General features: G+C 47.5%; 1 protein-coding gene across 2 annotated transcripts in view; it reads right to left on the bottom strand.

The window, feature by feature from the left end:
* C2CD2 (C2 calcium dependent domain containing 2) overlaps positions 1–11,419 on the bottom strand; it is a 60,420-nt gene extending 49,001 nt beyond the window's left edge. Inside the window, exons 1-2 of one of the 2 annotated variants that reach the window (XM_066599412.1) lie at positions 11,312–11,419; positions 4,458–5,300 (exon numbers count right to left, since the gene is read on the bottom strand). In XM_066599412.1, the coding sequence (XP_066455509.1) occupies positions 4,458–4,709 (252 nt within the window). In that variant the 5' untranslated portion in view covers positions 4,710–5,300; positions 11,312–11,419. Of the gene's footprint in view, positions 1–4,457; positions 5,301–11,128; positions 11,282–11,311 lie in introns of those variants that run through there. The other variant, XM_066599413.1, reaches the window with a different exon arrangement.
* Between the last annotated feature and the right edge of the window lie 1,764 nt (positions 11,420–13,183).

Below are 13,183 nucleotides of genomic sequence, written 5' to 3'. Positions count from 1 at the left end.
AGCTGAAACGCGTCACGCTGTGCGCAGCGCATGAACACGGCACCCAGCGAGTATGAAACACAGCTCCCCGGACTCCCTGTTCTGTTACCTTTGAGTCCCATAATGTAGTTTATGGGACTCAAAGAGGATAACAGGTTTGCATTATATCAGTATACAAAGAGCACCCACTAGTGGTGGCAGTAGGCAAAAAAAAAAACTAAAATAAATATATATCATTTAAATCATAAGTGGGTCAGTGGGAGGTTTGCTGGGGTTTCCTAAGACTAAACTATTAATGACTTTTCCTTAGGATAGTTGATCAGTGGAGGTCCGCCGCTTGCAATCCCCGCTGATCAACTGACTGATGAGGTGGTGACGCTCAGGTGAACACTGCGGCCTCCTCTCAGGCGAACACTGCGGCCTCCTCTCAGGCATCACCCTTATCAGTCACATGGCCAGAGAGCAGCTCAGTCTTATTCAAGTGAATGGGCTGAGCTGCAGTACCAGGCACGGCCACTAAATAATGTATGGTGCTGTGCTTGGTGTGAACTGGTATGAGAGCAATGGTTTTTCCAACATCGCTATCACTTCAAAATCGGCAGAGGTTCTGAGCAGTGGATTAACCATTGACGACCTGTCCTGAGGATAATCCATTAACCATTTAGTGCCGGAAAACCCTTTCAAGAAACCCCCATACGTGCAGGCTATGGAGCGAGCGCTCCGACCACACGGATAGTCCATCCTATATGCAGATAGAAGCAGAAAGGAGGCAGTAAATGGTGGAAAGACAGAGTCATCTCTGCAGCCGTGAACGTGGGACGGGGAAGAACAGCTGTCAAACCCCAAGACTGCGCTGAACAGCTGCGTGATAATGAAGCTGCGCTCCGCAATACACAATGCAGCAGTCATCCCGTATCAAGGCCAAGACTGCCCTCGGGGAGAAAAAAAAAAATCTCCGGCATTGTTTTTTTTTTGTTTTTTTTTTTTCCTTCTCGCTCTCGTTTTAATTCAGTTTTCTTTCTCGTAAATATTCAATTAAGGTGACAGTAGATCAATCCCTGCCCTTCTCCGGTCCCGGGCTGCAGTACAACCATGTATGAGCGATCACACGGCAGGCGAAGAAAGCGCGCCATAAATCAGGACGGATCTCGGCGTCCTTTAAATTTAATCTGACACTCAATCTCTGCTGTTAAATAAAAGCCCCATAAAAGAGGCACCAGCGATGCGTTCTGCGATTTGTCTTTATAATGGACTTCACAGATGGCCGCGGCGAGAACCTGCAGAGCGCGCTTCACCGGAGTCCGCAGTGCTGGGGTATAGGAACATTCTTCCGGAAAACTGTAAACAAATATGGGGGGGGGATAAATAAAAGTTCTCTGATCTGTTCCTAGGAAAGCTGGTTGGCAAACGACGGGCCTGCCACAAATCACAGCATGTCCCATCTTTCTGGGTGCTCTCGCATTGCACCGTCCATTGTTTTCAGCCGGCTGTACGCAGGCAGACTAGATTCCGGCTGTGAAGCCAGTCGGTGTCCCCGCGTACCTGAATTTTCTGTATGGCCTATGACTGCGGCGACTCACTGGCGTTTATGCGCATTTCGCACATCGTTGCTAAGTGATGACACGGGTGCCCGCAGCTTATACGTAATGTTAATTACATATGGGCTGCGGGTTGGACTTTAATGGAGGCAGTCAGCGTGGAATCCGTGGCAAAAATAGACCGTGCTGCGATTTTGCCTCCGCTCGCAAAATACGTGATTCGTATTCGCGAGTGTGAGCGAAAAAGGTATTTTATATGCTTTACAGTACCCGTGGATCCTTTACACGGATTCCGCAGTTGTAATCCGCTCGTGTGAAGCTGGTCTTCAATGGGGGTCGGTGGCAGCATCATACCGGAGGCACGCGAAAACAAACAATGGGAGGAACTCTGCGCAGAGGATCGCTTCTTCCTCGAAGTGATGCAAGACCGTTTTGAAACAAAAACGCTTCGCATCTGCAGAGAACTAGCATGTTGGCGAGCGCGAAATCAGGCTATGATTCACGGCCCGATATTGCGCTCGCCTGTGTGAAGTTAGTCTGAGAGGAGCGCATTACAAGCGCATTTTAGTGTTCTGGCCAGACTGCTGAACTCACGGCATCATACGACTATTGACACAAATGCCGCAGGTTTCCAGTGAAAAATCCGCACCAAAATCCATGATGTACGCGTAAGGAGGATTCAGCCGTGGTATTGCGGAATACGCCTATATAACCGTGGCAAACATCTGCTGCTATTCTGTCGCAGATCCACAAGCAGATTCACCCCGGCTGAAGGACGAAAATCTGCACGTGGAATTTCCAAGGTGTTTCCATGTGGATTGGCGTGAAGTTACACATCACTTCTTCATGCGGAAACGCATCAGAAATCACGCACATGGATTTTGCGTCTTGACAGAGCTAAATCCGCATGTAGATTCATGGTACAATAGTTGTGGATTTCTGCCATGATTTTACAGGCGAATTCTGTGCTGAGAAGGCTGAACTTTTTAATTCCTATTTTGTATCTGTTTTCTCTCAGGAAGTAAATGTAACATCAACTGATCTTCCCCGTGCTATTGGGGGAATAAAAGAATGAAGGCTATCTGTAAGCAGAGAGATGGTGAGGGAACACTTAGGCCCAATGTCCACGGGCGGGTCATCCCGCACGGAATCTAGCTCTGCGTACCTATATTTTCCAGTCAGCAACGTCCGCGCAGACCTCTCCACTTCTGGGTTTGCTGTACTGTGCGTTGCCTTCACAGCTTGCCATCGGACATGCACTGTACAGTTTTATTATTTATTAAATCTCCTCTTCCGCGGGATCCACTGCAAGTCCGCAGTGTCAGAGCTGTGGGTGTGCCGCGGATCAGACGGCTTCCGTTGAGTTTAATGTTAAGCATCCATGCGGGAACCGCACAAAAATGGAGCATGCTGCGATTTATTTTCCATAAGGTCCTCAAAACGAACCTGCCCGCTTTGATTAATTTGCAGACGCCAAGGTTTCCCTTTAGGTGGCTTGATTTGCGGGTGCCCCACACAGTTTCCGCAAATCAAACCCAACCGTGGACATTGGGCCTTAGCTAACTAAAATGAATTCAAGTCCAGATGAATTACATCCTAGGATACTAAAGGAAGCAGCGGAGGTAATTGCTGAACCACTCGCTGTAATCTTGAAAAATCCCTGGAGAACAGGAGAAGTCCCAGAAGATTGGAGAAGGAGAAATGTTGTCCCCCATCTTAAAAAAAAAAGGGAAGAAGGTGGATCCAGGAAACTACAGGCCTGTGAGCCTGACTTCTATAGCAGGAAAGATCTTTGAACACCTAAACAGCATGTATGCAAGTACTTGGATAAAAATAGAGTAATTAACCAGAGCGAGCATGGGTTTGTAACAAACAAGTCATCCCAGATTAATTGAATTTCCTTCTATGACAGAATCACCGACACGGTTGATCAGGGAAATCCAGTGGATATAGTATATCTTGACTTTAGTAAAGCATTTGACAAAGTATCTCATACTATACTTATTTTAAAAAATTACCAAATATGGGATTGACAAGGCAACTGTTAGGTGGATTCACAACTGGCTGAGTGATTGTACTCAAAGAGTGGTCATAAATGGCTGCACATCCAAGTGGAAGAATGTATCAAGTGAGGTACCACAAGGCTCTGTCCTAGGCCCAGTGTTGTTCAACATTTTTATAAATGATCTAGAGGAGGGAATTGAGGGGAAACTGATCAAATTTGCCGATGACACAAAGCTAGGAGGGTTACCTAACACTAGGGAAGAGAGAGGGGTCTCGTCCAACTCTACCACTCTATGATTCTATGAAATTACTATTATCCTTTATTATATTGTTTTTACAGTTTCCACCCCCCAGGGCACTGGAACTTTTTACTTACTCTGGGTATTCATATACAACCGAGATGAGTTTCACCTTCGGAGTTCCTGTAAGCCACACGTTAAACCTTGAAAGGGCTTATGCAGGCTGGGCCCGGCGGGCTACATAGGGGTCAGAGTGGAAGCTGCTGCTCTGCCCCCTGTGTAGCAGTTGGCACTCGTAATTGTAAATGCAGCTCTCTCTGAAATCAATGGGACCCCAGCCTGCAATTACAAGTGCTATTGCCACCGCCGGTACATGCCTCATGTGGTCCAGAGGGTTATAGCAGCAGTATGCAGTCCTAACCTCCCGCTCACGACCTGAAGGTTGCAGGTTCAATCCCCGCATAGTTCAGGTAGGTAAAATAAATTACCTGAAAATGCTGTAAAGATGAGGGGTTTGCAGGATGATGAATGGAGAAAGTAGATTACATTGTATCCGATGTCATTAGGGCCAAAGGAGCCCCACTAAGTATTATCATATAGAAATAAATACTACTTGTGATTATCGCTCAGGGGTCCTATTATTTTTGGTAGCTCAGTGCACACACTTAAAGGAGAAATAACAAATAAAGACACCTACCCCTCTTTTCCCAGCCTCTTCATTGAGAGCCGCTATCCATGCCTTCAGCCACTGACTCTTCCAACTATTCAGAGATAAGATCCAGGACAGCAGAGAGTCGGCATCGCTCTGTTCACCGGAATAAGGCAGCTTCCCTTTATGTTTCCACCAGCCATTCAAGATGTATTGGACGAGATATACAGCGATGGTCAACAAGGAGGCAAAGAAAAGGGTGACCAGGCATAACCACTGCGCTTCTCCAAACCAAGACATGGCTCAGTGTGGGCACCACATCTACAAGGTCCTCTAGAGAAGCTTCATGAAATAAAAAAATATATTAGATTGTTCCCGAAGAGGTTCCCAGAACCTTGTTGGGGATTTCAGGGGTCAAAAATAATAAAATGGAAAGTGGGGTACGTGTTCCATGTCCATCGAAGGGGCCAGAAACCAGAAGACAGCTTCACCTCAACTGCAAGACTCCAAGGTGGACCAAAACTGAAGTTCCCAAGTGGAATGAGTCGGAACAAGTGTAATGTGTATTGGAATTTTTCCCAGCATTCCTGGTCCTAAAAAGGGGAGGTGGCAAGACAGCCGCTGGCATAGACCCAACGCAAAAAAAAAATTCCCTGGCCTCAGACTTGTTGGAGGAACATCGTCTTCTCCTGTGCCGTAGCCGGAGGGGAGAGGTCAGAAACAAAAAGGACCATTCTCTTCGCTGCGGCTACACCTCCGAGAGTCCGCAGCTGTGCAAGATCCCGAAAACAGGCCTCCTTCCTGCAAGAGTGGAGTTTCCCTCTAGTTCCTCCGGAGAAAGTAGCTCGGGGCTTTCATTCTTAAAGTCACAGCAGCGCCCAAAAGAAGTGGCTGGAGGAGAGATGACATCATCAGTAAGCAGTCAATAAACAAAATATTACATAGAGCAGCACACAGTATATACGGTATGGGCAAGACCCACCAGATGCTTTAGCACACAGCCAAGGGGGAAGGGTAACACCCTAAAAGCTATGTATTTAACAGGAGGAGTAGACAGAGGAACTGCAGCCATGCTTTGTTATTTCATGGGGAATGAGAGTATTTACTAAATCAGTCATGAATTGGTCCCCTGGTTTAGATTGAGGAATTGTCATTTATGCACTTTCCCATGGTAGGGGTGCAGCTGTATTCCTTACCGGTCCCGGGACGGCGGCTGTACTCTACTAATAATATATATATATATATATATATATATATATATATATCCGCTCAGGAAAACTATTCTGTGGAATCGGGAATAATAAATCTAACACAGAGACGGCAGCGAATACATGAAATACTCAGCGCAAACCAACATGGAGGTCCCTTTTGCGCGGTGCCCTACTGGCCTACTTTTGTAGATGCTGACAGAATGTTCCAGAACCTCCGCAGGTTTTTTTTATACTCTTAGCACATCTAATTAATATTACAACATTACAGCAAAGTTTGTTCTACAGGATGGACCACCGAAAATGAACTCTTATGAAAGGTGTCTAAGGGCTCCGGTCCACGGGCGTATGCGTAAAACGCCTCCCCACAGAATTTTACCCATTTTTCAACCATGCGCTCTGCTGGCAGAGACCACAAAGATGGCCGTGTGTGGCACATATCACACGCACACAGACACATGCGGTGGAACCTTTTCATTTTTGTATTGACTCCTAGCGACCTTCCGTAAAAACGCCACACGCAAGCAATGGGATTGTGTATGTACAGCGCTTTAGTACGCACCCATAGAAGACAAGAAGTTCATATCTCGTGTAATAGGCGGTAAAATAGTACATGCTGTGCGGAATACGCAATTCTATACGCCCGTGTGAGTCCGGCGCCACTGTAGCTCATGCTCATCCTTTGATAGAATTGATTATTTTGTCGCTTTCGGGTGTGAATCCGTACCATGAACCCCCGCGCCCCCCGACACCGCGCGATCCGCCGAGGCTTTTGTTTATTCAGCTGCGCTCTATTTATAGAGAAATACATATCTATTATGTACGTTGTGTTCCCATGACAACCCCAGAAACTGCGCAGAGCGCTCACCTAGGTCGGCTTTTGTTTTAGTCAAGTTGTACCAAAGGGGGCAATTTTTTTTTTCTATTCCACCATCCCGACTCTTTTAAAGGGAACCTGCACTTTTTGCTAAGTATTTAGGAGAAGAAAAAAATATGTGAATGGCCCATTTGAGGCTTTCACACTTGAAGGTTTTTTTTCTAATCCGCGGCGGCCCTTACACATGGCAGAATGTGTTAATGGCGGCTTCCTGTCACATGCAAGCGGTTCCACCCTGAGATAAGCACAGTACACACAGCTGCTGTCAACAGCAAACTGCTTCTATAGTACCAGCCACACAAATACTGCCAATTTACAGTGCACTGGCCCTTTAAATACACTTAAAGGGGTAGTCCACTTTTTATATTGCAGGTCCCCTACAAGAAGCTGACCACCAACTGTGTAAACTGTAATGTTATTGTCAGGGTGAACTATTAAAAAGATAGTTGTCACCCAGCTGTCCTAGGCTCCTGAATGGCATGTCTGTCCAGTAATACAGTTGTCCATTTATTAACCTCTTCTACAGGGTGGGTGACAGAAAAGTAGGTCGGGACCACTCTTAGGTCTAAAAATGGAATCTGCCTTTGTTGCCTATGGCAACCAATCACAGCACAGCTTTGATTTGTTATACTGCTGCGGTAAAGTGAAAGCTGCGCTGCGATTGGCTGCCATTTTTTATACTGCTGCGGTAAAGTGAAAGCTGCGCTGCGATTGGCTGCCATTTTTTATACTGCTGCGGTAAAATGAAAGCTGCGCTGCGATTGGCTGCCATTTCTTATACTGCTGCGGTAAAGTGAAAGCTGCGCTGCGATTGGCTGCCATTTCTTATACTGCTGCGGTAAAGTGAAAGCTGCGCTGCGATTGGCTGCCATTTCTTATACTGCTGCGGTAAAATGAAAGCTGCACTGTGATTGGCTGCCATTTCTTATACTGCTGCGGTAAAATGAAAGCTGCGCTGCGATTGGCTGCCATTTCTTCTACTACTGAGATAAAATGAAAGCTGCGATCGCGCAGGATTTTCTTCTAGACAGCTCTCATAAGGCTTATTCACATCAATGATATTCTCACGCAGGTTTTGTGCGTTGCGCATAAAATTCGCACAAATATGTAATCTAATTTTTGAACAGATACGTTCACACGAGCGATTTTTCTCCATGCGAGGTAAGAAAAAGAAAAATAAAGCAGCATGTTCTATCTTTTGGCGTTCCCTCAAAATGCCTCGCCCATTGTTTTCAATGGCACCCTAAAAGCCATTGTATGGCGCTCACATGGGCAACACTTGCGAACCTACCGTGTGCACGAGGAGCGCAATTTCACAGAAGCAATGCCATTTTTAATCAAGAACGCTTCACATCGCTATGAAAAAAATATCGTACATTGGCTCGCGTGATAGCGGGCTGAGTTTCTGGTCCTTTTTCCGTGGCCCGCCCTGTACTACACAACATACAGTCGCCTTACAGACACGGAGCGCCATAACCCTTGCACAACATGTAATGGCAGACATGTTGGTTACCCGGAGAGAGAGAGGTAGATAATGGCAGCGAGTATTATGGGAGTGCTGGGAAACTCGGCGGGTAAATATTTACTCTCCTCTCCTGGCGCGTTCCCCAGTAAAGGCAACAATGGAGCGCGGCACCATTTCCTCCTCAAATATTTGGAAATTAAAGTGTCCGTAAAGAGGAAGCGAGCGACTGCTGTAAACCATCGGGACAGCGGTTCTACGCCGGCAGCCCTCAGTGACCCGCTGACCAGTAATTTACTAGCATGCTTGCAGGTGTGGCGCAAAAAATAAATAAAAATGATATATTACATAATATATCTGGACGCTGCAAAATCCGTAAATCCTGCAAACGTAGCCTAAGAAGTGGCAAACTTTAACCCCTTAGTGACTAGCCTATTTTTGGGGGGTTTCAGTACCAAGCGAGATTGTCAACGTCACATTGCAGGTGCCATAACTGTATGAGGGCTTGTTCTTACCCTGCAGCAGGGGCGTAACTATAGAGGATGCAGGGGATGCGGTTGCACCCGGGCCCAGGAGCCTTAGGGGGCCCATAAGGCCTCTCTTCTCCATATAGGGAGCCCAGTACTATGAATAAAGCATTATAGTTGGGGGCCCTGTTACAGGTTTTGCATTGGGGTCCAGGAGCTTCAAGTTACGTCTCTATGCAGCATGGTTTAGGTATGGGTACGGGTACAGATAGAGGGGGGCCCAGCTCACGTTTTGCATCAGGGCCCCCGAGCCTTTAGTTACGCCCCTGCCCTGCAGTATAATATCGAAGCAATCAAAGGATCACATCCTCAAGTCCCCTAGTGGGACGAACAAATGTGGTAAAAAAAACTAAAACAAACAAACAAAAAAAATTCTCATTATATATCAAACAAAAAAACCCGCTAGTAATGGGAAAATGCAAGTTTAATAAAAAATACATACATTTGCCCCAATAAAAGGGAGGCCTCAAAATCTGCAAGGTGCTCCTTCATTTCTCAGTCCTGTGTTTGACTCACAGGAGGTCCACTTAGGGCTCCTGTCCACGGGGGTAGCGATATCCCATGGCAGATCGCTGCCGCCGGGGAGCAGGAGCCAGCTGACGGTTCTCCACTGTGGCAATGATTTAAGTCCTGCGAGTGGGGAATCGCTGTGATCCCCCGCTCGTGGACAGCAGGGCTGCACTTTCCATGGTAAGTTCAATCCGGCCGTAGGGGAACGCAGTGAAAGTTCACCCATGGACAGGAGGCCATATGGGATTTTTTTTTTTTAAATTGCAGATACAGGGTCAATGAATATCGGACGTTTGTTTTTTTGACTACATTTTTTTCTGTTAAACAGAAATTATTAAAATAAAAAATCCGCAAGAAAAAAAAGTTACAATTTTCAAGTTTGTCCTTAAAGGGGTTGTCTCACGCCGAAACGGGTTTTTTTTTTTTATTCAATAGGCCCCCCGTTCGGCGCGAGACAAACCCAAGGGATGGGTTAAAAAAAAAAAAGTTTATTACTTACCCGAATCCCCGCGCTGCGGCGACTTCTTTCTTCCTTTACCAAGATGGCCACCGGGATCTTCACCCACGATGCACCGCGGGTCTTCTCCCATGGTGTACCGTGGGCTCTGTGCGGTCCATTGCCGATTCCAGCCTCCTGATTGGCTGGAATCGGCACACGTGACGGGGCGGAGCTACGAGGACCAGCTCTCCGGCACGAGCGGCCCCATTCACCAGGGAGAAGACCGGACTGCGCAAGCGCGTCTAATCGGGCGATTAGACGCTGAAATTAGACGGCACCATGGAGACGTGGACGCTAGCAACGGAACAGGTAAGTGAATAACTTCTGTATGGCTCATAATTAATGCACAATGTACATTACAAAGTGCATTAATATGGCCATACAGAAGTGTATAACCCCACTTGATTTCACGGGACAACCCCTTTAACTTTGCTTTAGTTCCTGTGAAACATCTAAAGAGTTAATAGATTTTGTAAACGTTAAGGGGTGCACTTTTTACGATGGTGCGATTTATGGGGCATTCATATATGTAGGGCTCTAAATCACGACAGAACGGAGTTATCCCATCAATGTCCCCATGGATGGATTGGTCTACACTGACCGCCACCATACAAAGAGTAATCTATGAGCCTGGCGTGACGTCACCGCGGTGGGAGGGGAAGGGATGAGACAATACCCAAGGACGGCCATCATATAAGACGGAAGGCTCTACGGACTCTACTTGTCATTACCGCTTATATACCCAATGGCCCTAAATGACCTCCTCCCTGTATAGAATCAGGGCAATAAACCGTAGAACGCCGCCTCCGGCACCATAATTATCAAGCGGTAATAGACATCACAATAAAACTTCACTGTATCTACAAGCCATGGAGGAAAAAAAAAAGTCTCCAGCCGTGCCATGGGGAAAAAAAAAAAGTCTTCAGCCGTTCCTAGGAAAGCTGGATGTCCTCCAATATGGCCGTCATTACAACTCCACCAGAAGTCGCCATCCGGGTTTTAAAGTCAAATGTTCCTTTATTTACCAATCTGGACTCCAAGAAAGCTGAACGACAACCCTGAGGCTGTAACGCCGGCCATATTGGCTGTCACCCAGCTTTCCCAGGAATAACTTGGAAACAGGTGAATTTGTAGAAGAGGTCAATTCAGAAACTTTCTTCTGGGGAAGAAGGGGGGGGGGGCGATTCCGATGGGGTCTCGTAGTATGTAAGGTTAATAAAAAGTCAAGAGAATGTGAAAAAGGTTGGCAAAAGAAGCGAGGAAGAAAAGGGGGGGGGGGTCATCACTATTGTGCTCGGTGGTGTGAGCTTTTGTTACTTCCTGGTGCAACATACAGGAACTCTCATTGTTCCAGATCTGCAGCAGCGAGAAGTCACCTCCACACACTATGAAGAGTTACACAATGTGAGGACTCTAGATAACCCCTTGTGTGCCGCCGCACTAGGGCTGAGCATCCAGATCGCCCCGCTGTCAAGCATTTAAAGTAACACAACTTTTTTTCCCCCAACATCATACAATCGGCATCTGTCGCGATTTACGTTGACTTTTATATAACGGTCTACGACGCAGCGAAAGTCATCGACCCGGTATCGAAGAGTGCGAAAAAGTACACTGAAGCAACCGTATTGCAGCTCACCCCTCTCCGCTACCCTCTGCCTGGTACCGCTCACGTCCCCTGCTGGCGATCACCATCACACTGGACCTGTCCCCGTGCCCACAAACGGGACTCTGTCCTACTTATCCGTCCTCCGCTGCCAGGCCACTCAAGGGCAAAGCTCTGGAACTCGCCCACCCGCCGGTGGGTTCGACCTCTTCCTACCTGTTCATGTGACTCAGCAAACCCCCGGCTGCAAGGCCTGGTGATCCCACACTGCAGGCTCCCAGCACCCGGCTGTGGACATAGGAAAGCCCAATACCTGGAGGCGGGGCCAGGGCTGTCAGATTTGCATAATGAGAGCCTCCCATAATCCCTGCATGGAGTGTGACTGGAGGAGGCTGCACCGTGCCCTCTTAACCCTGTAGCTGCTGCAGAACTCGCCCTAACTGAGAAGGTAGCTCGCTCTAAGCCGTGCAGTCTGGACGTGATAGTGTTAATCATTCCCAGTCCCAATTAAAATTGCCTATTAACTCTTTCCTTTCCAGAGTGCACAGCTTGGAAATAAGATGCCCTAAAAAACAGGGGCCATGCACTGATCACTCAAGTGTCTGAGCCCCCCTCCCCAAGTCAGCGCACTACTTCACTCCAGTCCTGGTCATTAGAGCGCCCTCCTCTTCAACTACAGAGGACTACAAATCCCATGATGCAATAGGATGGGCTGGTGGATCAGCTAAGAAGACTGGATGCTGCAGAAGTGCAGTGGTGACCTTGTGCAAGCGCAATTCTGGGCAAAAATAGAAATGAAGTGCCCCCTCCGGAGTAGAGCGGCAGGACGTCCCCAATGTTGGCGAAGAACTACGCTTTTTATGTCAATACCCAACTCCTTGCCAAGCCTGTATTTACACGGGCGGAATGTATAGCGAGTTCTGTCCGCTTGTCAGATGGATTGAATGCGCAGCTGATCCATTTATATTAATGGGTTAATGGACGCAAGCCATTTTTCATTTCTTGGACGGACCGTCTGGGTTCGAAAAATGTCCTATTTTTGTGCGAATCTTCTTCAAGAATCGTTTATCATTTTCTAGGGGAGCGGTAAAAAAACTCCACATCGCGTACCATGTGATGTGCATGCGATTTTCACGCATGTGAAAACATTGCACGTGAAGATTGCGTGTAAATCTGATGCGAAGCAAGTTTTTCTCACAGATGCGTGACAATCGCACGGAAAATCAGGTTTTCACTGAACTACATCGCGCTCCCCCATGTAAATATAGCCTGAGGGCAGCGCCACACGAGCGTATTGCAAAATACACTCGCTCCTGCGCAACGTTTTTGCGCAGAGAAGGTGCAACTCGCATCGCCCGGCACACGGACACTCTGTCAAAGCGCACATTACACGCCCTATTGTCATGTGAGACAGAAGAATAAGCGTGGCCTCACACAAGCGTCAGCGCATATATGTTCGCTATTACGGGACGTATATGCGCTATGCAGGAGCATGCATCACCGCATTTTACTGTACTTTATTGCGCTGCCTAGACCACTCACATCAAAGGGGTCATGGCAGCGCCATTCTGGAGTTGGCTGGACCGCCTACTTGTAAGCAGGTCAGCTGACTCAGGAAGCGGGTCAGCGACTCACTAGTTTCAGGTGTTTTGAATTAAAGGGGTTGTCCCGAGGCAGCAAGTGGGTCTATACACTTCTGTATGGCCATAATAATGCACTTTGTAATGTACATTGTGCATTAATTATGAGCCATACAGAAGTTATAAAAAGTTTTATACTTACCTGCTCCATTGCTGGCGTCCTCGTCTCCATGGTGCCGACTAATTTTCGCCCTCCGATGGCCAAATTAGCCGCACTTGCGCAGTCCGGGTCTTCTTCTTTTCTGAATGGGGCTCCGTGTAGCTCCGTGTAGCTCCGCCCCGTCACGTGCCGATTCCAGCCAATCAGGAGGCTGGAATCGGCAATGGACCGCACAGAAGCCCTGCGGTCCATGAAGACAGAGGATCCCGGCGGCCATCTTCAGCAGGTGAGTATGAAGACGCCGGACCGCCGGGATTCAGGTAAGCGCTGTGCGGGTGGTTTTTTTAA

Source organism: Eleutherodactylus coqui, chromosome 4 (assembly GCF_035609145.1).
Source record: "Eleutherodactylus coqui strain aEleCoq1 chromosome 4, aEleCoq1.hap1, whole genome shotgun sequence".
Lineage (NCBI taxonomy): Eukaryota > Metazoa > Chordata > Amphibia > Anura > Eleutherodactylidae > Eleutherodactylus > Eleutherodactylus coqui.
This window is presented reverse-complemented; position numbering and strand designations above follow the sequence as displayed.